The 20,805-nt window shown below is 49.3% G+C and overlaps 10 protein-coding genes across 10 annotated transcripts; 5 read left to right on the top strand and 5 right to left on the bottom strand.

Annotated features, from left to right (window-relative positions):
* Nucleotides 1-179: 179 nt before the first annotated feature.
* Nucleotides 180-938, top strand: M438DRAFT_371221 (NAD(P)-binding protein; the record flags this gene model as incomplete). Its single annotated transcript, XM_029908242.1, has 1 exon — nucleotides 180-938. One exon carries the CDS (start codon nucleotides 180-182, stop codon nucleotides 936-938), a length of 759 nt encoding a protein of 252 aa, XP_029764453.1.
* Nucleotides 939-1,261: 323 nt separating this feature from the next.
* On the top strand, nucleotides 1,262-2,573 carry M438DRAFT_80420 (uncharacterized protein). Its single transcript, XM_029910335.1, has 2 exons — nucleotides 1,262-1,875; nucleotides 2,014-2,573. Exons 1-2 carry the CDS (start codon nucleotides 1,584-1,586, stop codon nucleotides 2,550-2,552), a joined length of 831 nt encoding a protein of 276 aa, XP_029764452.1. The 5' UTR covers nucleotides 1,262-1,583; the 3' UTR covers nucleotides 2,553-2,573.
* A 1,186-nt stretch (nucleotides 2,574-3,759) lies between these two features.
* On the top strand, nucleotides 3,760-4,407 carry M438DRAFT_351555 (uncharacterized protein; the record flags this gene model as incomplete). The annotated part of the gene is made up of 2 exons (XM_029906728.1): nucleotides 3,760-4,132; nucleotides 4,187-4,407. 2 exons carry the CDS (start codon nucleotides 3,760-3,762, stop codon nucleotides 4,405-4,407), a joined length of 594 nt encoding a protein of 197 aa, XP_029764451.1.
* A 69-nt stretch (nucleotides 4,408-4,476) lies between these two features.
* On the top strand, nucleotides 4,477-5,685 carry M438DRAFT_80370 (uncharacterized protein). Its single transcript, XM_029910334.1, has one exon. It carries the CDS (start codon nucleotides 4,777-4,779, stop codon nucleotides 5,545-5,547), a length of 771 nt encoding a protein of 256 aa, XP_029764450.1. The 5' UTR covers nucleotides 4,477-4,776; the 3' UTR covers nucleotides 5,548-5,685.
* M438DRAFT_341884 (uncharacterized protein) lies at nucleotides 5,559-6,578 on the bottom strand. The gene has a single exon (XM_029904611.1). The coding sequence runs from the start codon at nucleotides 6,463-6,465 to the stop codon at nucleotides 5,824-5,826; it is 642 nt and encodes a 213-aa protein (XP_029764449.1). The 5' UTR covers nucleotides 6,466-6,578; the 3' UTR covers nucleotides 5,559-5,823.
* Nucleotides 6,579-9,114: 2,536 nt separating this feature from the next.
* Nucleotides 9,115-10,796, bottom strand: M438DRAFT_288355 (FMN-dependent alpha-hydroxy acid dehydrogenase). Its single transcript, XM_029901657.1, has 2 exons — nucleotides 9,802-10,796; nucleotides 9,115-9,752 (listed from the first exon to the last, which is right to left on the bottom strand). The coding sequence occupies exons 1-2, from the start codon at nucleotides 10,414-10,416 to the stop codon at nucleotides 9,192-9,194; spliced, it is 1,176 nt and encodes a 391-aa protein (XP_029764448.1). The 5' UTR covers nucleotides 10,417-10,796; the 3' UTR covers nucleotides 9,115-9,191.
* Nucleotides 10,797-12,320: 1,524 nt separating this feature from the next.
* On the top strand, nucleotides 12,321-14,481 carry M438DRAFT_265787 (MFS general substrate transporter; the record flags this gene model as incomplete). Its single annotated transcript, XM_029900053.1, has 10 exons — nucleotides 12,321-12,429; nucleotides 12,479-12,564; nucleotides 12,617-12,804; nucleotides 12,859-13,165; nucleotides 13,224-13,346; nucleotides 13,402-13,584; nucleotides 13,634-13,686; nucleotides 13,866-14,087; nucleotides 14,137-14,266; nucleotides 14,323-14,481. 10 exons carry the CDS (start codon nucleotides 12,321-12,323, stop codon nucleotides 14,479-14,481), a joined length of 1,560 nt encoding a protein of 519 aa, XP_029764447.1.
* Nucleotides 14,482-14,568: 87 nt separating this feature from the next.
* On the bottom strand, nucleotides 14,569-15,628 carry M438DRAFT_341882 (uncharacterized protein). Its single transcript, XM_029904610.1, has one exon. It carries the CDS (start codon nucleotides 15,522-15,524, stop codon nucleotides 14,724-14,726), a length of 801 nt encoding a protein of 266 aa, XP_029764446.1. The 5' UTR covers nucleotides 15,525-15,628; the 3' UTR covers nucleotides 14,569-14,723.
* A 1,610-nt stretch (nucleotides 15,629-17,238) lies between these two features.
* On the bottom strand, nucleotides 17,239-18,759 carry M438DRAFT_341881 (uncharacterized protein). The gene is made up of 3 exons (XM_029904609.1): nucleotides 18,340-18,759; nucleotides 17,812-18,281; nucleotides 17,239-17,753 (listed from the first exon to the last, which is right to left on the bottom strand). The coding sequence occupies exons 1-3, from the start codon at nucleotides 18,565-18,567 to the stop codon at nucleotides 17,357-17,359; spliced, it is 1,095 nt and encodes a 364-aa protein (XP_029764445.1). The 5' UTR covers nucleotides 18,568-18,759; the 3' UTR covers nucleotides 17,239-17,356.
* A 1,344-nt stretch (nucleotides 18,760-20,103) lies between these two features.
* On the bottom strand, nucleotides 20,104-20,634 carry M438DRAFT_260649 (NAD(P)-binding protein; the record flags this gene model as incomplete). The annotated part of the gene is made up of 1 exon (XM_029899773.1): nucleotides 20,104-20,634. A coding segment is annotated over one exon (531 nt), but the record flags the coding sequence as incomplete, so codon positions are not given.
* Between the last annotated feature and the right edge of the window lie 171 nt (nucleotides 20,635-20,805).

The raw sequence follows: 20,805 nt of genomic DNA, 5'->3' as shown, positions 1-20,805 counted from the left end.
CAAATAATGACCTTGATGAACAATCGTCGGAGTTTGGCGGAGATAGCGACAGAAAACAAACGCCGCGGCATTTCATCATACCATATCTTCGCCATCCACTATCCATATAAAATCCACAGAGTTTCAGTTCAAAAGCCCTCTTCCTTCAGCCAACCAGAAATCCGTCTCGATTCACAGCCATGTCTTCCAAAACTCTCATCCTCGTCACCGGCGCAAACCAAGGTCTCGGCTACTACGCCGCTCAACAACTCGCCGCTACTGGCAATCATCACGTCCTCATTGGTAGCCGCGACGTCAACAAGGCTAAGAAGGCCATTGAGACTCTTGCAGCCGACGACTCTGTCAAGGTCTCTGCCTCTGACTTGACACCTCTGGAGATCGACGTCAATTCAGACTCTTCCATCGCCGCAGCAGCCAAGCACGTGGAGCAAACCTATGGCAAATTGGACATCCTCCTCAACAATGCCGGAATCGCACAACAGCAAGAAGCCGCCGCCGACAGTAGCGGTCCTTCATTGAGAGATATTTACCGCTCACACTACGAGACCAATGTCTTCGGCGCCGCAGTGGTGACCGACGCCTTTCTGCCTCTTCTCCGCAAGGGCTCTGCCAAACGTCTGGCATTCACATCTTCTGGTCTCGCATCTCTAGAGCTGGCAGCCAAGCCCAACACCTTGTACTCAGCCAACAACTACCCCATCTACCGCTCTACCAAGACTGCTCTGAACATGATTATGCTGCACTATGCATTGAGTCTTGAGAGCGAAGGTTTCGTAGTTTCAGCAGCGGATCCTGGATATTGCGCTACCAACTTGAATGGTAACAGTGGATTCAAGGATCCCAGAGATGGTGCCAAGGAGTTGGTGAAGAGTGTTGTGGGAGAGAAGAAGGATGTCCACGCTGTTATGGTATCAGACGATGGAGTTGTACCTTGGTAGACACATATACCCGTGACACCTATAGCAAGGAATCGATTCCGTTATAGGAGTAATACGAACAAAGTTCAATGTCACGTCATGATGCTGTTGACCGACACGTATTTTGCTCTTGGTCGGAACGGATAGCTTGCGACTACACATGATGTTTCCGCACTTCGTTCCAACGTGACGCTTACAATACACTCCTACAGACCATTACCGAGCCATCTAGAGTACCACAATACCATCCAAGACATGCAGGAAATCAGAATGTCATGTCTTGCGGAAACAAAGTCCTCGGTGGCAGCCCCCACATTCGGCGGGGCGCTGACCGCCTTTCGGCGCTGCGAACAAGACCGTTGTGCCCCCTGAACAGCCGTTATACAACAGTCTTCGTGAAACCAGGAGAGCAGCGCACGCGGGCAGCAAGAGAAAACCCATCTCAGGGGGTCGACGGTGGAAGGGAAGCGAACCACAGAAAACGGGCAGGCACAAACTGGTTCATTGCCCCTGGTACCTTTCGGTTCGCATCTTCTTTCTTTTCCACTCCTTCACTTGATACACATCGCTTCACAGCATATCTTTTTGAGCACAAAAAACAACACGTCCACACACGTCTTCACGTCTTCAAGAAGTGTATACACGTATCTGACGCGACCTTTCACGATGATTTCAGAAATCGAAAGAGGTTTCAACTATACCTTGACTCGCGACAAGCTGGCCATGAATCTTGGCTCCCCACCAAGGAAAACAAAGAATGTTGCAACACCTGCACCTGCACCTGCACCATCTGCGACATCATCAACAACAACAAACACGTACCCTCCAGCACCTTCCACACCACCACAAGCACCTTCGTCTTACCCACCGAGACATGATTCCAGACCGTCCAGCGACATCCGCGTCGCGAGTTTGGAGCAACAAGTCGCACACTTGACGCAAAAAGGCGTGGAAGCTGGTGAGTCTTTTGGCTGTTATCCTTGCCTATGCTCCTCACCCCTCTGCATGTGCATATGTACATCTCCCCTTCCTTGCATCTTTCCTTTTCCTCCCCCCTTCCATCACCTTTTGCTAACTAAAGCTTTCCACCACATAGCCGACCAACTCGCCAACTACGAGGAAGAAATCCGCAATCTCAAAACCCAAGCGAACCCACGCGTAGACTCACCCTTGGGCATCGTCGCACCTACACAACAACCTGCGCAGAGTTTGAGCAGAAACTCCTCCATCACCAGCGGCAAATTCAGTTTCCTCACTCGAACATCCTCTCTCACCACCGCCTCCAAACCCCTCCCCAAGACCCCTGCTGCTTCAAAATCCTCACCAATGGCACCCTCACCTTCCAGCGCCGCTCTCACGGATCTCCAACAAGCCCTCGCCAAAGAAACAAAAGCCCGTGTGGCCGCGGAGAAGAAATACCATGAATTGGAACAAGAGCTTGAAGATCTAAGCGCGACATTGTTCGAGCAGGCGAACGAAATGGTGGCAAAAGAGAGAAAGGAAAAGGCGAGATTGGAAGAGAGGATCAAGGTTTTGGAGGAGAGGGATATGCTGTCGAGAAAGAGGTTGGAGATGGTGGAGGGCGCCTTGGGGAGGATTGAGAGGGTGAGGAAACTTTTGGGCAGTGAGGGATGATGGAAAGAAGACATGATGGTTGCACGAAACAACCATACCGTCTAAACCGTTTGACATCGCCATCGACACCGACTGATGGGTTTGAGACACCGTCGCTGACCCAGGACTGGAGGCTTATGGCATACACACGCTGCTGCCCATGCTGGCCTTGAAGTGACGCCATCAATTCCGTCTGGCTGTTCACACCTTTTCCGGCAGATCGACCTGCTACGAGCAAGAGACACTATACCGTCCAGCTCAGCCCAGCTCAGCCCAAGCTTAGCCGAATGTCCCAAGCCAACATCACTGGCCTGAGTGGAAAGTACCCTCGTCGGTCGCCGATACACCCACCGAAGCACCTCCACTTCCCGGATATACATCTGCGGCAAGATAAGGAACAAGAGGCCAGGCTCCAAGCAGGAAACCAAAAGCCTTCAACAAAGACAGCACAGCACAGCCACTCAAAGCCATAAAAAAAGGGCTTACGAATGCGCGAAACAGAAAGAGCAATCAAACCCTCCTATTCTATATTTCAATTTCATTTCCTTTCCTTTCCTGACACGTTACGCAAAACATCTAAATAGCAAAATATTCACACTTCTGACATTACAGATATTGCATCTATGAATGCTGCAATTGGATGTAGAGAACTATCAATACCGTCCTCTGCTCTCTCGTATCCAAATGCCAGGCGTCCAGCAATCCTCGGAGGTCCTCGTCAAAGTTGAATTCTCCCATGTAGATGTGGAATCACATCAAGCCATCGGAGTAGTCAATCTCTCTCGTAGGCAGTAAATTTCTTGACATGGTATGCGATGTGGCAGAGGAGGACATGTGTGAAGAAAAATCTGTCATGTGGAAAGAATAGTCGAGTAGAATAAAGGACGACTTTATGGTAGATAGATCTCGTCAAGGCAAGGTGTAAAGAGTTATGAGGCAGGTAAGTACCGCAAAATAAGTCTCGACATACCAGTGGTGGCTGTCGAGATGCGATGATGATGTTGTTGATGTTGTGGATAAATCTGGCAAAACATCAAGGTTATTGTAGATATGTCATGGGCAAATCCTTCCGCGGTGCTTCCGGGAAGGCTGTGCCGACTCCGCCGCATTCCCGGCTTATCCCCTCTAGCTAAGCCTCACCTCTACTCTTGATAACTGCTACATAACCTGCCACCTACTTCTCCTATATCGCTACATCGACACACCCATCACCTATTTCCAACTCAACATGGGCAGAATCTCGGAAGAAAGCGCAAGCACTAGATCGTCCTTTGACGCCGAGGGTGGAGAGGGTCTTCCGCTGTACTCTGACATCTCCGTTGCTCAAACTGGCGAGCTCGTCGCGCCAGACCCGAAAGCCACACCTGATGAAGTCCGCGATTTCTTGGTTCGACTTTTGATCAAGAATAGAGGGTTACATGAAGATCATGCCAGACGCGTTGCTTCGAAATGGACGCTCGGCACCGGTCGCGAGTTGAGTAGCTATCCACCTCTCTTGTACGCCGAAATCTTCGGTATGGAGGATGCATGGATGGTGTACAAAGAGGCCAAATTGTTCATCGAGCAAGAAAAGGCAGAGAAGGCGCCTAAAGGCGGTAAATGTATGTGTGCTTGTCTTTTTGTTGATGTGCGATCGAAAAGCTGATTGTGGATAGATATCGCTCTGTTTATTATGTCTGCTGTGGAGAGCAGCTTGATCACAATGGCCGTGATTGCAGATAGCGACCCCTTCCAACCGTTGGCAATCACGGGAAGCATCATGTTCGGCTTCGCATACCTCATCTTTCTGCTTTGCACCTTTGTCGCTCACACGGTTCTAGAAGACAACATTGAGGCAGAGCTACGCAAAGGTCTTGTCGAGAGGAACAAGGATTAAACAGACAACGAAGCCTTGAGCGTTTGTTTCTTCTACTGCTCGCTGCTTTTGTCCATTCTTTTTGCTCGCTGGCTTGTGCAGATCTTAGTCTTGTGACGCTTTGTCGCAGGATTATGCCAAGTCGCCTTGGGTATACCAATAAGCCATGTCAAGCACATATTTCACCCATCATTCTTCGCTTGACGTGTGATCGACATGGTAGCGAAGCCACATTGAACATGATCAACACTGTCAATAGCTCTGTATCGCTTCTTTTCGCGAGTGCTCAGGCAGCGGGATCATGAAGGTTTCAAGAACAGTAAATCAGGCTGTGAGGCGCAGCATTAGCGATGCAGGAGAATGGCATAGGAGCTTTACAGATCTCCAGCGATGCACCAATCAATGCTATCGTTGAAGTACCACGCGAGGTGCGGTATGGTACAAATGCGAAACGATATATTGCTGGAGGATCGCTTGGTATTAGGATCGACGAATATTCAGCTGAACGGTGAATACAGCACTACCGTTCTGCCACAACGACACTGGGAACGAAGAGCACATTCGGAGGTATATAGTCATGCTATACCCTTTCCTCACTACAAGTCGGTTATAATCAAATTTGCTCTTGTAGCGACTTCAAAGAACAATACCACTCAGCAGTCAGCTATCATGCGTACCTTCGCTTCCATAATCATCCACGCTCTGCTTGTGAGCGTATCCCATCTGGTCTATGCCCAAGACTGCGACCTCGTTCAAGAACAAGCCTGCTGTTACGCCGAAAACGATAATGGCGGCGATACCTCATACTGCTGCAATGGCTCCATCGTCGGCAACCCAAGCAGCTCTGAGGCCTCCGCTCTCAACGACCTCACCTGCTGTCAAGATGACGGCCGCACTGGCATCAGCGTCGGCTTCGACATCACTACCTGCAGAGCCGGCAGCGCCACACCCCTCACCGCCAAAGGAACTGCTGCATCGACTGTCGCGGACGTTATCAAGAGCTTAAGTGTTTCGAGGAGCATGAGTATGGAGTCATTGTACAGTTCGGCCTCTGTGTCGAGGGCTAGCGCTGCTGATTCGCACGGTCATATGCTGCCTGTCTGTCGTGATCGCCAGGTTGAGGGTTCAACAAGCACAACGTGTTCACGTCTGCGATGTTAAGATATTGACGGACGAGATATTCAACACCCGGCCGCTCTGGCTGCGGACACGCCTGGCATGGCGTGTTGAAGTCTGCTCGACCCATGTCCATTCCGTCAATGGACCGGGACGACGTTCCATGTTGCTTGTCGTAGCATCTTGGACATGTCACTTTGCTGGGATTCTCATTGTTCGCCAATCTGGCCTTCTAAACCGGTTTCACGTCTAGCGCAAGCATGCATGTTCATCTTGAACGACCACGCCGCGTGCATAGCTGGTCTAACATTCCCCGGCCATTCAAACTCGGACTCCATGTTGATCTCGTCTTTCAGAGAGGTCTTGGACGATTGAAGCATGCAAGAGAGCATATGTGCTGACTTTGATGACCACGTAACCCTTTCGTAGTGATGGGTCATTAGGTGAGACGTAACCAGAAGTAGTGACAGCGTCGTTCTCCGTCGTGGCGTGGTCAAAGATGGTGCGCGAGGCAGAGCGTGATTGTTCGGGAGAAGACAATCGAGATTCTCGAGAGTCTTGAGGCCTCTTGTCGCCGGCACGAGGATCTCCTCGTGCTGTGCGCTCGACGGCAGGGTCTTGAGTAGTGGTGGCATGATCAGTCTGATCGTCGGTGACCGAGTCTTCAGTGACACGAGGACGAGTGAGAGCATCCGTCACAAGCAGACCACTGATACTGTTGCTGCGCCCAACAGGTCCCAGTGCAATTCGCTCTCGAAGGAGAAGTTGATCCTTGACTTGAGATGCCTGGGTTGTCGCGATGTGTCGGTCTTGCTCGGCTGTGAGGGCGTTGATCGCTGCGTCGAGCTGCGTCTGCAATACCGCGATTTGGGTACTCTTGGCGGAATGGTGTAGAAGACCGAGAGGAGAAGAATGGTGTAGGAGTCGGGGAGAGGAGTGGAGAACAACGTACCGTGAGTGCATTGATGAGAACAGTCAGCTCATCACGTTTCGCGATCTGTCGGTTGTAACTTGCAGTGAAGTTCTTGAGGTCCTTGACCACTCTGTCACCGATTGTTTCTTGCATTGCGTCGAGTGTGAAGTCGTGCACGGGAGCGTCCATTCTTCGAAGCGCGCTCAGCACCCGATGAAGCTCTTGGACAAGTTTAACAAGAGTATGCTTGGCCTCGGCAGGCGTAGTGATCTCGTCGGCATCGGCCATGATGATTGAATGTCGATGGATTATGATTTTCCTAGAGCTTTGACATGTAAAGAACTTTCACTCACGGCAGTGTCGTTGTAGAAAAGCAGGGAGCGAGGGCGCAGCTCGAGAAGGGTTGATGCTGGTTTGGAGCTTCGGAGCTTGAGAACGTGGGAGGTTGAGAGCGTAGGACTTCGGAGCTTGAGAACTTGAGAGCTTGGTAGATGGGGAGCTGAGCTTGAGAAATTGGGAGCCTGGGAGATGCAGGGCTTGTGCCTGGAAGCTCGAGAGCGTGTGAGATCGAGAGCTTAGAAGCTTAGGACCTCGGGGCTTGATAGCCTGGAAGCCTCGGAGCTCAGGAACAAGGATGTTGGGAGATGATAACGGGTTGATATCTTAGAGCTAAATGGATTGTGAAGCTAACAGTGCAAAGAGCAGAGCAGATGGGCGGATTGACTGACTGAAAGAAGCGTTGCGCAGGCACCTGTTGGAGAGCTGGAAGTGTTGGCAAGGCGCAGAGAAAGACGAGCAGGCTGCTGCTAATAGGCAGACCGCGTTGCTACCAAGAGGCTAGCGACTGAGAAGAAAGCAGCGCTGGTTGTTGTTGTTGTTGCCAGAGAATCAGAAGCAGAGTAGACTATGGATGGATTCAAAATCCAATCCACTGGATAATCCAGTACTGGATTGGACTGGATTGGATTAAAGGGGTCTCGGATTAGATTGGATTCGAGGGTTGATCTAATCTAGTAATCTAGTGGATTATCGGCTAATCTATAATAGGGTGTTTAGCTCTAGTTCGTTGCTATATGATAGCCTTGTGTCAATTCTCCTGTTTGTTACTGCTCCTAAAGGCCCTAGAACAGACATAATACAAAATTACAAAGGTGTGGAACACGCATCTAGAGGGTACGGAAGAGGATCGAACCATGGTCGTCTAAGTTATAACACCTCCGGCTAGCTATACTACTTCTTAGCACCCTACACTAGATCCATTAGAGTCCATAGATGGAGTCTAGTAGATTAGATTAGATGCTAAGACCGACTGGACTAGATTGGATTTAGGGGTTAATCTAATCTAATCCATCCATAGTCTACTCTAATTAGAAGTTTGTCGACGCAGAAACGCTAGCTGCTAAAGCAAATGGTAAGAACGACTACTAAATGGCCGAGACCGAGACTAGACTAGACTTATCCTTACTTACTCGCCTTATCGGTGCTTCTTACTCGTCTTCTTCTTACTTATCTTCTTCTTACTCGTCTTCTTCTTACTTGTCTTCTAATTACTTATCTTCTTCTTACTTGTCTTCTTCTTACTTATCTATAGACTATACCTTACTTATCTACACCCGACACGTTCGCCTCTTACTTACTCGTCTCTTACACGTTCGCCTCTTACTTACTCGTCTCTTACACGTTCGCCTCTTACTTACTCGTCTCTTACTTACTCGCCTTGTCGCGATCGGTTGTTGTCGGAATAATCTGGCTTCTGATTTTGAGCGCATCTTATAGTCTTTCCTGTGCCTGTGCCAATTGCTACAAGATAATCATGGCGCAAATGAGTCAATGGGCAGAATGCATGAATATCTCGATAAATCTACCACTTCCGGAGGTGCCAATCTTGCACACGAACAGGACATCGAGGACCTGACCAAGGAGCTACGCAAAGCCAAGGAAGAGGTAGAGCATCAGCGGGATACGATCGGAACCTTGACCAAGGAGAAGAAAGCGTTGGAGTCCACAGTCGACGAAACCTCGAACGCCAATGCCGCCCTTCAGCAAGACTACCATACCCTCGAGCTGGAGCGCAACGCACTTGCAAAGGCTCAAAAGACCAACCTTGGAAAGAGACAGGACGACCTTTCGGAGGCTCGAAAGCACAAGGAGAGCCTGGGCCCTGGAAGAGGAACTGGAAGTCCAAAAGGAAGCGAAAAGGATAGCCGAGGAGAAGTTCATCCTATTGGAGTCCATCTCAAACGGGACTACTCAGGAGCTGACCGAGGCCAAGCAACAACTCAACAGGTCTGAAGAAGAGATCACCGAGCTGAAGGAGGAGAAGGCTGCGGCGGAGAAGGAGAAGGCTGAGTCAGATGAGGCCGTTGGTGTTCTGCAAGCTGAAAAGGACCAGCTGGTAAAGGACAAGGAAGAGATGCAACAGAAATGGGAGCAAGAGCTTCAGAACAAGCTTGAAGAGGTACAAAAGGAGTCAGAAGACCACATGGACGAGGCAGATGCGCTCAGAGTGAAGTTGGAGAATTCGACAAACGAGTGGTCCAGGACACTGATGGAGGTCCTCGCAGCAGGCTTCAGGGCGGCGTCGAGACTCGAGAGCGGGGAAAAACATTCGGGGAAATTCCGGAAGGCTTTGTGCGGCGCTTCCACGAACGAATGGCGGCGGCACGGTTTCGGAAGTCGCACAATTATGCACGGATATTGGGCATTGAACATTTGACATTACGTGTGGTCTAAAGTGGATAAGAATATCTGCATCATGATATGAGCGACTCCAAACTCAAGAAAGAGGTGCTCCAAAGAACTCCAATTCCACTCGTCGGGTGTTGACGAAGGAAGCGTTTCCTCTGACATTGTTCGAATTGGCCTCTCCAATCAGGGCCAATTCAGTGGTCAGCTCCTTCTTGATGATGTTCAACAACTTCGAGACACCCTCCTCACCATAGACATTGGCATACATTGGTGAACGACCAAGACCAACAGCACGAACTCCAAGAGCCAACAAAGTGATGATGTGGGATGCACGACGTACACCACCATCAGCATAAATCTCAATCTGATCAAAGACTTCAGGATAGAGACGGCGAACATCAAGAAGCACCTCAACAGCAGTGGGTGCCATATCAACAACGCGACCTCCATGGTTTGAAATGTAGACGGCAGGGAATCCAAGATCAGCGCAAAGCTTGACATCATGAGCAGTCTTGACACCCTTGGGTACAATCGGGAGAGATGTCATGTTGCGCAACTGTTTCAGCGACTCGATTGTGAATGTTGCACTGTGACCAGCATCTCCACCTGCAGAGAAACGAAGATAACGATCTCTGATTCCATTGACTCCCTATTCGCTGTCAGATATATTCTTATCAAATCGTAATCAATCACCATACCGTGTTGTCAACAGTCAAAAAGATTGCCTTGAATCCTGCAGCTTCCATCCTCTTCAATTCATCCTGAAGCTTTGCCTTGTCTGACCAAACGTATTCCTGGTGGAACATGACTTGCCCATCGACAGCTGCTGCACCAATCTCTTCAATCGACTGAGATGACGAAATGGACGGGACGTAGAGAAGTCCTGCTTTACCAGCAGCTTTGGCAAGGTTCGTTTCGGCGCCATCACTTGCATATCCAGCCTTTGCTGCAGGAGCAATGAAGAATGGTGCATCGAATTTGTGTCCAAGGATACTCGTCGTGGTGTCGACATTTGAGACGTCGGTAAAGCTGAAACCATTCAATCTGATCTTTGCCCAGTCTTGCATGTTGGCATTGTATGTAATTTCATCCAGAGCTGCTGTTCTGTAATACGCATAGTGTCTGTCAGACAGCGCATTCTTGGCGGCAATCTGAAAGTCGTTGGCATCGACAAGATCATCAATCGGAGGAGCGACTCCAGTCTGCCAGCTTGAAGTATCCAATCCAGTATCGGGAAGGCCTTCCGTATCAATTTGAACAGCGACAGTGGTGGACACTGCACAAAGCGCCAATGAGAGAATAGACGACCGCATCTTGAACTTTCCAGAAAAGTGATGTGTAAGGATATGAAACAAGACGAGAGTCAAGGATGCTCGAGCTTGAGGATATTCGCAAGCTTCTTAAATGATCGAGCGACTCGAGTCGCGGTTGGGTTTTTCCATATATAGACGGTCGGCGGCTGCGTCGCCCCGTTCGGATTTTGATTGATCATGCATGCAGTTGATCTACTGCAAGGGGAATGGGTCGCATCTTGGTACATCCACGTCTGCAGTGCTTGAGCTTCCGCTTGGACTTGCGCATGCAGAACAGTTGTGCTTCGATCTGAAAACCCTGCAGTCATACCCGGCGTTGATATGTCGATGACCGTTTTCCCTCGTGGGGTTTCAACGTGTTGATGTGGGATGAAAAGGCGACGACGTAACAACTCTACCAAGCCCGTAGCCCTACTCGCGTGCAGAGCAAGACCCACAGACCTACATCAGGCGGCAGTGCGGCGGCCAGTAGCGAAATGATGCAGACGATCTACACGAGTACGATGCAGCCATTCTTGTTCTCGTCGCAAGCCAGTCTTGGCCAACGTGATGGGCACACAAAACATGCGATATCGATTCCAGGACTTATCTGATGTTTGCAGAAGTGTAGAAGAAGCACGGAGAACAAAATCAGTTGGGGAGAAGGATGGAGAGCTAAATTAAGATCGACAGTTTCGTGTCGCTGCAAAGCTTATCTGCTCCGAACGGGCCGCGAGATACGCTGTTTCGGAACACACCGTCATCGGAATTGTTTCAGAAAGGACCTCTCTACCAGAGACATTTTCGTGTTGTTCTGAACTCTTCCTTTGGATGGAAAACTTCTGCTCGCTCCTTGGGCTTTTTCTCCAGGGCACCATCGTCACAATCATGAAAGCGCGGCACAGTCGGGTGAATCCTGACAGATCGGCAGTTTCGGGACACGAACCACCCCTTGCACGGCTTTGGGACGACTCGTGCTTGCAAAGGTGTGGGAGAGGACCTTGTTGACGGCAGACAAGTGGATCTGACCATGCACAACAGTCTGCAAGTCGCATGAGGGACCAACCGTGCACATTCGTGAATTTCGTCAGCCAACCTTTGCATTCACGAGTGCACTTGTTAGCAGGCCAACCCTGTCAAAATTCAACGAGCACCGCACGTCTTTGGCTCCCCATTACTGCAACACAAGATATGAATAATACTCGTCTAATGCTCCAAGCGATACACGCGTCCAAAGAGGGACAAGAATGTCAATTTTGTGTGGTCACTATACCAGCGGTGACTTCTTCAGAATCATTGGCATCCGGCCTCATCGCGCAAGGATGAATTTGAGAAGCAATGCTGCTGTCAATCCTTGCGCATGACCAGGAGTTCATCAGATTTTCACGCCTGCCATGCTTGTCTGCTTCGAGTCGACTCACGGAATGTATGCGCCGATGGCAAGAAAACTGCGTTCCTCATGCAATGGGTCGCCAATGGCGCCACATACCGAATCAGGAAAGCTCCGCCATGATTCCATACATCTCCGACAGCCACCAAGCGGCATCAAGACATCCATTCATCAGATGCCGCAGAAGCAAGCTTCAACTGTATTCGTGATGCTGTGAACGTGACCGATGCTGTTCAGGGAACAGACTTTGTGCCGAAGTTTGACAGGCCGAGCTGAGGAGTTCCTCGTCGGAGCACTCTAGTCCGAGTGGCTTCAAGACCCCAAGACCAACTACATGCGCAACGACTGAACCTTCCTGCCCATGGGGAAACGGAAGCTACCCCATAAAGCCCTTCTCCGCATCAACTACCTTCCGTCTTGACGAGCCGACAGGGTTCTCCACGATCTATAAGAGATAGATGATTCCCTGTCTGTACATGATCATCCTCGGTGGACATCGTTCAAAGGCGCTTTTCAAGACTACACCAATATCAAGATGACTGCAATCGACTTCAAGCAGGCCGATGCCAAAGACGAGACGGTAACTCAGTACTTTGAGAACGCCGATGATTCCCGCGGAGAAGTCCTAGAGACGAGATATGCGGGTTAGTCAGGAGCGACACTACTACTATGAGCTTCATACTGACTTGGAAGGACTCGGAAGATGGCTCACAGTCAAGACGTTCTGGAAGGCGATGCTCTTCTGCCTGGTTCTCAATTGGGCAGCCCTCAACGACGGAGTCAGTATCGTGGACAAGAGAGATACCAAACTACGACTAATAGGCTCCACAGTTCCAACAACAAGTCCCCGGCAATGTCATCCCCATGCAAGCTTTCATCAACCAAATGTATGACACAAGAATTGATGGCAAACCTGCAGTCAGTGCCAAAGTTGTCTCATACTGGCAAGGATTCGCAGAGATGTCCAAAACAGTTGGAATGTTCGCTGGAGGATGGTTTGCTGATCGCTTCGGCCGCAAGTGAGTGGCGACTTCATCGTTGCATTCACTTCATTCGCTGACTGGTTAATCCAGGAAAGCCATGATTGGCGCCATCGTCATTCTCCTCGGTGGATCCATCGCTGAAATCACTGCCTTCAGCTGGCAAAGCTGGTTGGGTGCTGCAGTCTTGGTTCGTCTCGGTGTCGGCCTTGCTCAGTCTATCCTCATCACATACATCTCCGAGATTGCGCCCTTCCAAATTCGTGGTTTCATGATTGGTGCCTACCAGCTTTGTCTCGGCTTCGGCCAACTCATCGCTGCTGTCGCTACCCAGCTGGTCGACACTCATCAGCCCAACAAATGGAAACCTCTGATTGCGACAGAGTTCGCCTTCACTGCTGTGAGCATCCTCTTGCAATACGTTGTTCCAGACATTCGATACTGACTATTCCTGACAGATTCTCATCATCTTCATCTGGTTCGTACCAGAATCTCACATTTACCATTCTCGCAAAGGTCAACACGAACAAGCAAAACGCTCAATGCTCAAGTTATACGGCAATATCGCTGGGTATGATGTGGTATGTGTTCCCGATTCTGTCGGTAATACTCCTCCGCTTACACAATATGCTCCAGGAACACGAATATCGCGTTATCCAACACGGCATCGACGCCGAACTGGAATTGGCCTCTGCATCTCGCAGCTCATCCTTCTTCGAAATCTTCAACAAGCAGAACTGGCGCAGAACGCTAGCTGGATGTCTTGGTATCTGCAGTCAATGGGCTGCTGGTGCACCAATCGTTTTTTCCTACTCAACCGTAAGCAGACCCACCTCGATGTTCAAAATTGGTACTGACACATATCCAGTACTTCTTCAAAGTCGCAGGACTCGCAGATCCATTCCTGGTCACAATCATCACGTTCGTCTTGCCTTTCAACATCTTCTTGTGCTTCTTTAACATGCGACAGATTCGTCCTTCTCATCATCTCAATTTCGTCCTCTCTGGTTGCTTGTGAGCACATTGGCCGCAGACCTCTTCTTGTGGGGTGAGTCATCTTGATTTTGATCAGAGGAGCACATACTGACATCGATCAACAGCGGATGCTTCATGATGTGCATTTTCAACATCTGTCTCGCTTCCACCTCCTTCTTCAAGACAGCTGGCGCGCCAAAGGCAGCTCTTGGGTTCTTGTTGCTCTGGGTCATCTGCTACGGCGCTTCTGCAGGTCCCATCGGTTTTGTCGCTGCCGGAGAAACCTCAACCCCTCGTCTAGGAGCACAGACAACCTCATTCAACCTCGGATGCTACGGCCTCGGATTGTGAGTCGTTCATTTCTTGCATTTAAGCTCTTCGCTAATATTCCCTCAGCGTTGTTTTCCAATGGACCGTTTCGTACATGATCAGTCCCGATGCTGCCAATCTTGGTATCAAGGCTGTCTATGTCTGGGCTGGTCTGCTCGTTCCCTTTACCATCCTCCTCTGGCTTTACTACCCTGAGGTGAGTCTTTTATGCTCTTTCCTGCTCCTGGAGATCAGCGTACTGATGATCACCAGACTTACGGCCGCACCTACTGGGAGCTTGACGAGCTTTACGAGCGGAAGATCCCTGCTTGGAAGTTCAAGAACACTCCCACCCTGTCTGATCAGAGTGGCCACAAGAATGCTGCTCTCATGTCCGAGCGTGCCAAGCAGGAAGCGAAGACTGTCATCTAATCTCTCAACAAGCCAGAAGAACGATCTGAGGAGATTGACTTCCTGAGGAAGATGGAAAGAAGTGGTTGAGTGCAGAATATTGACGGGGTTTACCCTGATCACGTTGAATATATGTTTGTATCAAGTTTGTGCTTATTGCGCGATATTCTCTATGCTTTATCTATGTATGCTACTTGAAATGCTAACTCAGTAACGAACACGGCGCATGAAAGAGACCAGCTTCTACGATCTCAGTCTTCATCTCAAAACTTCAAGCCCAAAGGAGGCCAAGAGAGGTCTGGCATACTCTGGGATGCCATGCTGGGCTTTCTCTGTGCGTTGTGATGCTCGTTCAGGCGGGAGCTGTAAAGAGACCAGTCGGGCTGGAGTGAATCCTGTCGAGACTCTCGCACTGATTGGTATCTGGCCTCGATATTGTGACCCAAAAGCCCACCTGTGGATGGATAGAAATGTGTATTGAGACTTTTTGGCTGATCTGATGAGGCCACACTTGAAGGTTGTGTCATTTGTGGTTGCATCGCTCCGTTGATGTAATCGTTCTGCGACGAGTTGATGAACGTTTGGAAATCAAAATCTTCTGGCGTCCAGGAGATCCAAACAAAAGGGGCCACGGCAGATGTAGCATAGAGCGTCGAGGGCTCATCGGAGTGGATATGTTTAGCTTGCTGACGCGCCAGACGTGAAGACTGTGCAGCACGATCACGAGCTCGCCTTTCGTGCCGTTGTAACTTGGCTTGTACACTGTACCACCAATTCTTGACCTTGTTCTCACTGCGGTTGACCAGCTGCCTGGCAATATGGGCCCAGCAAGTTCCCTTAGTGAGAACAAGATGCGCGATCAAGTGGCGTTCTTGTTCCGTCAACGGGCTGTCATCGAGACCCGGTCTGAGTTTCTGGTGATATCGCTCGGCGCATTGCTTTGGGCTTCTATTCTCCATCATCTCGGATACTTCGATCCAATTGAGGGTTCCAAGCATAGCGACAAGGTTGAGTAAGGTAAGATCTTCGTATTGTGTCCAGGGACCTCTTTGATGGAAAGGCATCGTTCTTGTTTTCGTCCGGGTGGGCATGAGGATGTGAGATCTAGATAGCGAGAAGAATGGATGGAGGATGGAGGATTTGGTGTTGGAAGACTTCGCTCAATTATACCTTACAAGTTCTGAAACAGTCCTTTTATAATATGATCATCCTCGAGAACCTAATTCGTGACGAGTGAATCCTGAGTGGTCATGACATTCGACAGCTTCACGTGGCTTCCTTCGTAATCTGGATCATGCTGTCAAATCCCGATGTCTCGGTTGATATGGTTTCCGAATATCCCCTTACTTAACGGTCTACTTGCAATCAACGTAGCGACATCATCGAAGACTAGATTGGCGATACGTGCGTTTCATATATCGCGCATCTCGTCCGAAGAAAGGGCCGAAGCAGTGGTATCTGACACTGTGCTCGTAGGAAGTTTGACAGATACAACAGCTTCTGGCGCGATTGCCTGGAGAGATATTAGAAACATCAAGCAGGATGATTGGAGACCTTTCACAAGTACGGATGGTCTCTTGCCAGCTAGTTTTGTTGGTCATTATCGCTCGAAAGAATGAATAGGAGCTGGCGGTTCGCTGAGACTCCGGGAGCGTACCAACTCGGCCGTGGTCCATATTGGTCTTATGCCGAACGCACACGGAAGGCATCCGGACTGTCACTGTTTGCTTATCGTTAGCTCTAGTCGGTTCTGACCCTGAATAAAACTTATCCTCCAACGTCCGACCCTTCGTTTGTCGTACATTCAGGTAAGGCTGTATAGACTGTACGTATTGGGTATGAACGAACGTTGTTCTGATAAGTGTAAGTAGATTGCAGTGGCTGGTACACTAAAAGGCGCAATTGCCCTTTCCATGCGTTTCGGACACTATCTTACTCCATTTTGGTGATCGTGTCACTACAGTAGGTGATACCGAGATTTAGAAAAGATGCTTCATGTTGAATTGTCTTGTAAGCTTAATCTAACCAGACTGCGATCTAGAAGTTTAGTCGTTGTGTGTACGAATATCAATGCGCACATTCGACATGGAGTCATGTAGGGATGAATCCGTCGGGGGGGAAGCTCTGTACAGCGACAGCCCGTCCGGAAAGTGACTTGCCTTATACAGCATACTTCGGCAGAGTGGAACGGCCCGTTGACGGTTTTGCGCGTTCAGCTAAGATGGGGAATGAGAAGAATGATTGGAGCTAGGTCCGCGGCACAAAGCCTGGTGCCGAAAACATAGACACTCGTCGCGCTGGAATTCCAGAACTGAACTAAAGACAGATATTCAATTGACGGCAGATCAAGTGCCGAACGTTTTGCGCAAGAGGACTCGTACAATCGGCGTGCGGCTTTGACTACCTTAAACAGACCTCGTCTGTCTTTGATGTCATGCGCCGTTGCTACGCTGACGACGTTCTGCTACACAGCCCTATATCTCTACTGAATTGGGAAAGCGTTGAGACTCGCAGAGATGCAGCGTATTTCCGACTCTTGACTCCAAAACCTGTCGGCCGATAAATCACTCGAACTTGAAGACTGGAGGGGGATGATGTAGAGAGATTGGCCATGCAGATAAATCCTTCGAATCTTAACCCTAACGCCGATATCCAGCCCTGCCATCGCACCTAGACTCATTCATAAAGATGAGCTGGTATGAATGATACCTCGATGATCTATGTAGATAATGATCTCGAAGGTCCGCATCTCGTTATTATGCGATGCGTCGGATCGTTGTTCGCGTCCAGCCTGTTGACAGCAGAGCCTGGCCCATTCGGTAAATATGTTTTGCATTCGTTGAAATTGAAGCAACACTTTGAAGCAGCTCCCTCGTGTCCGGTATCGATTCTCATATCAATCGAAAAGACACTTCAACGGCCCCTCCGTAAAGAATGCCTTATTCTTCTCCCAGCCTTCAACCACAAAATCCTTTCCCACCTCCACAATCCTTTGAATCTGCTCCTCACTTCCCCAGCCCTGGACCCTCGAACCCCAGCAAATCAAATGCACACCAACATGAACCGCAGTCTTGAACGCTAACTCCTCATCAATCTCTCCATAGCCCCGCATGAAAGCTTCGATGAGCCACGTTCCCGCATCAATATCCTTAAAATGCTTCAGCTCAAAGAGCTCTGCGAATACCTGACCGAGATCAAAGGCTTGGGAAGAGACTTGGCTAAGTTCCCAATCGATGACGAAGACTTTCAGCTGATCGTCCTGATCAGAAATTGGGCCATCGGGTAGGAGAATACTGTTTCAAGAGTCAATACAAAACGCAGATTCATCTCCTTGAAGGATCAAAAACATACTTCCCACTCCAAAGATCCCCATGAATCAACACCGCTCCGTCGTCCAAGTCCTTCCTTACACCCTCCCTAACAGCCTCAAACAAACTCCTACTACCTTCTAAGATCCTAGGGTAGGTATCAATGCTCTGCACCAACCTCTCATAATTGATCATGAACTTCAGATCTCGCATCGCCACATTACCTCGCATACTCTCCACCAGTTCCTCCTGCTCTTTCGCCTGTGCCCAATCATGGAATCTCCTAGTCCAGAGACCGAGAGCGTGACCTAGACGGAGACATTGTGAATGAGTAATGGAAGAGGCGTGTTTGAGTACATAAGCTTTCAAGTCTAGGGAAGAGGGAAGGTCGCTGTAGATTTGTGTGTTGGTTGCTGGTAAGAAGATATGTAGGGTAGGTGTTTGGACGGTGATGTTTGAGTGGGTGGATGGTGAGAGGCTGAGTAGTGCTACAAGGACTGTTTGTTCGTAATCCTCGATGCATGTTAGTTTTTTGGTATGCGTGTAATGTTTGAAACGTGTAACAGCTTACGCATCGGGTTGTGGTTAGCTTGAAATTGGGACTTTGAGCTACGTAGCCTTCTGTATGTTTGATAACCACCGTCTTAGACCCGTCTTGCAGAGGAGCAGCTAGAGTACCTCGATACACGAAATTGGCGGTGCCGCCGGAGAGTTTGTTAAGAGATGTGCAGGCGTAGGGTCCATCATGAAGCCATTCCTGGACTTTGAGTGACATCTCGTCAAGAGTATCGGTTGACATGCTTGTAAGGTGAACGAATTGTGATTCGTGTACCGAAAAGACACTACTCAGGCGAAAGTCTGATCGAAAAGCTTAAAGCAAAGTTCGGCTTTTGAAATTTATAGATGTGTGGTGATTCCAGATGTGTAGGCTATGAGGGGAAAATCAACCAAGTGCTCAAGTACTCAGCATTGCACTAAGGGGTTAACAGCATGTCAAAAGAGTGCAATGAGTCACGCCGATAGCGTATAGTGCTTCTTACAAGATTTTGACATAAGTGCGAAGCCGCTTACGTAAGACCAAAGCGAGCGCAGTGAGAGAGAAACTGGACCGTGTTTTGATTGGCTACCTGGGATCACATGACCATGCTGGTCGAAGGATTTACCCCTATAACCCACTATTTGGCGTCGTTTGGCAATGGAATCTGTCACAAATTTGATCGGAATTTGCATCTAGCCAAACTACCACTTTCTGGCAAATGTAGTCGAAATTTGACAAATTTGTGTCTCCGGATTTGCCCGCAAAAACGTCGTAGAAATCGAAGCGGCTCCCAAGACCTCTGAAGGTCCTGCCGACCACTCGTGTCAGATTCCGTCGCCCAACTAGCGCTATTCTCATGGAGAATCACCCTCTATGGCCCCATTTTCTTTTGTCTATTTGCAACCTTCTACGCGCCAACCAGTATGCCTACAGCCTCGATCATGACCGAATCTTGACTTCTGCGGGCGAATCACTCTGTCAACTAGTTCGATATATGGGAGGATTGCCTTGGATTCTGAGTATCGCTCCTACTTCGATAATTGTATTGGAGCTCTCGATGGAATCCATGTTCTCGCGCATGTGTTAGCGGAGGAAGCATCGTCATATCGGAATCGGAAGAGCGCCCTGACGCAGAATGTGCTTGCTGTAGTAACATTTGATGTGCAATTTTACCACGTTTTAGTAGGATGGGAAGGTAGTGCGTACGATGAAAGGGTCATGAAAGATGCTGAGGTTCGGGGATTTAGGGCCCCAGAAGGGAAGAAATGGCTTGCAAACGCTGGGAACCCGAATTCGGACCTATATCTGGCTTCATATCGAGGGACGAGATATCACCTTCGTGAGCAGGCTCTTGCCAATTTGGGACCTGACAATAAGGAAGAGCTATTTGACAAACGCCATTCGAGCTCGCGGAGCGTTGTTGAGCGTCCTTTTGATGTTCTGAAGCAGCGGGTTCGGTGGTTTGATTGTGGGTGACCATATACTATTGAAATCCAGGTCCAAGTTGTCTATGCCCTGACAGTCCTTCACAACTTCATCCGGTGGCTCGAGAGCGATTCTGAAGATATATTCTACACTGTAGAGAAGGAAGCTAAGCAACAGCGAGCACCGGATTAGGGTCGACACGGCGATAATAAATGGAGGCCAGTCATTCCTTCAAATTTGTCGACAGCTGATATGGATAGATATCGAGGTCAAGTTGCTCGGTGCGAGCGCTAAGAGAGGCACAAAATAAGTGAGGGTGACATGGTACGTAACGCAATGAGCGGAGATTGAGGCAGTGAGTATGATCGATCCTCATGTTCCCTGTTTTGCCATTTTTCGTGCTACTGCCCGAGTACACAAGAATGATCCAGTCGTGTTGACATCCATGATGCGACACCATTGTGCTGCTGACATGTCCATTGCATTCACACAACCGACGATGCCACTAAAACACAGAAGATGATTGAGTGGTCTAAGTGTTTTTGCCGCATTGTCGACGGCTTGTTGAACAGCTGTCTCATCGGTCAAATCTACCTGAAAGCAGACAATGATTCGTGACGGGAAGCGCTTCTTGAGTGACACAAGCTGGCGTTCACTCTGAGCTGCATTGACGTCGAAGATGGCAAGATCAGAGATACCATGCTCCAATAGGGCAGTACAAGCTGTAAGGCCGGGAGTGCCTGGACCACCAGTGACTATCGCATTGCCATTGACTCTGAATCTTCCGAGCGCACAGTCAGTGGCGTTTGCACCAAATTCGAAAGTTGGTGGTGCGGTCAAGGATTGGTCACATCCTTCGCTTAGAACCATATGAGGGATGGCTCTCTTGCTAAGTTCGTCTCGTGCAGTGGCATCATCGGTGAACAGTGAAATGGTCATGTTCGGGGATATCCGGGATTGTGGATGAATCGATCAAGGATCTGGTAGAGCGATGAAGTGTTGGTGATCTTCCCTCCCATTGCTCGACTCTCAACATATATGATTGATTGCATCTGTCGTAATCCGAATGACTCG

This window comes from Aureobasidium pullulans (assembly GCF_000721785.1).
Source record: "Aureobasidium pullulans EXF-150 unplaced genomic scaffold scaffold_2, whole genome shotgun sequence".
NCBI lineage: Eukaryota > Fungi > Ascomycota > Dothideomycetes > Dothideales > Saccotheciaceae > Aureobasidium > Aureobasidium pullulans.
This window is presented reverse-complemented; position numbering and strand designations above follow the sequence as displayed.

Coding starts and splice junctions, on each gene's coding strand:
- M438DRAFT_80420 (XM_029910335.1), top strand. CDS start 1,584: ATGATTTCAGAAATCGAAAGAGGTTTCAACTATACCTTGACTCGCGAC. Junction 1,876..2,013: donor GCAAAAAGGCGTGGAAGCTG/GTGAGTCTTTTG, acceptor TCCACCACATAG/CCGACCAACTCGCCAACTAC.
- M438DRAFT_80370 (XM_029910334.1), top strand. CDS start 4,777: ATGCACCAATCAATGCTATCGTTGAAGTACCACGCGAGGTGCGGTATG.
- M438DRAFT_341884 (XM_029904611.1), bottom strand. CDS start 6,465: ATGCACTCACGGTACGTTGTTCTCCACTCCTCTCCCCGACTCCTACAC.
- M438DRAFT_288355 (XM_029901657.1), bottom strand. CDS start 10,416: ATGCGGTCGTCTATTCTCTCATTGGCGCTTTGTGCAGTGTCCACCACT. Junction 9,753..9,801: donor TTTTGACTGTTGACAACACG/GTATGGTGATTG, acceptor GACAGCGAATAG/GGAGTCAATGGAATCAGAGA.
- M438DRAFT_341882 (XM_029904610.1), bottom strand. CDS start 15,524: ATGCCTTTCCATCAAAGAGGTCCCTGGACACAATACGAAGATCTTACC.
- M438DRAFT_341881 (XM_029904609.1), bottom strand. CDS start 18,567: ATGTCAACCGATACTCTTGACGAGATGTCACTCAAAGTCCAGGAATGG. Junction 18,282..18,339: donor AGCTAACCACAACCCGATGC/GTAAGCTGTTAC, acceptor ACATGCATCGAG/GATTACGAACAAACAGTCCT. Junction 17,754..17,811: donor GGGGATCTTTGGAGTGGGAA/GTATGTTTTTGA, acceptor CTCTTGAAACAG/TATTCTCCTACCCGATGGCC.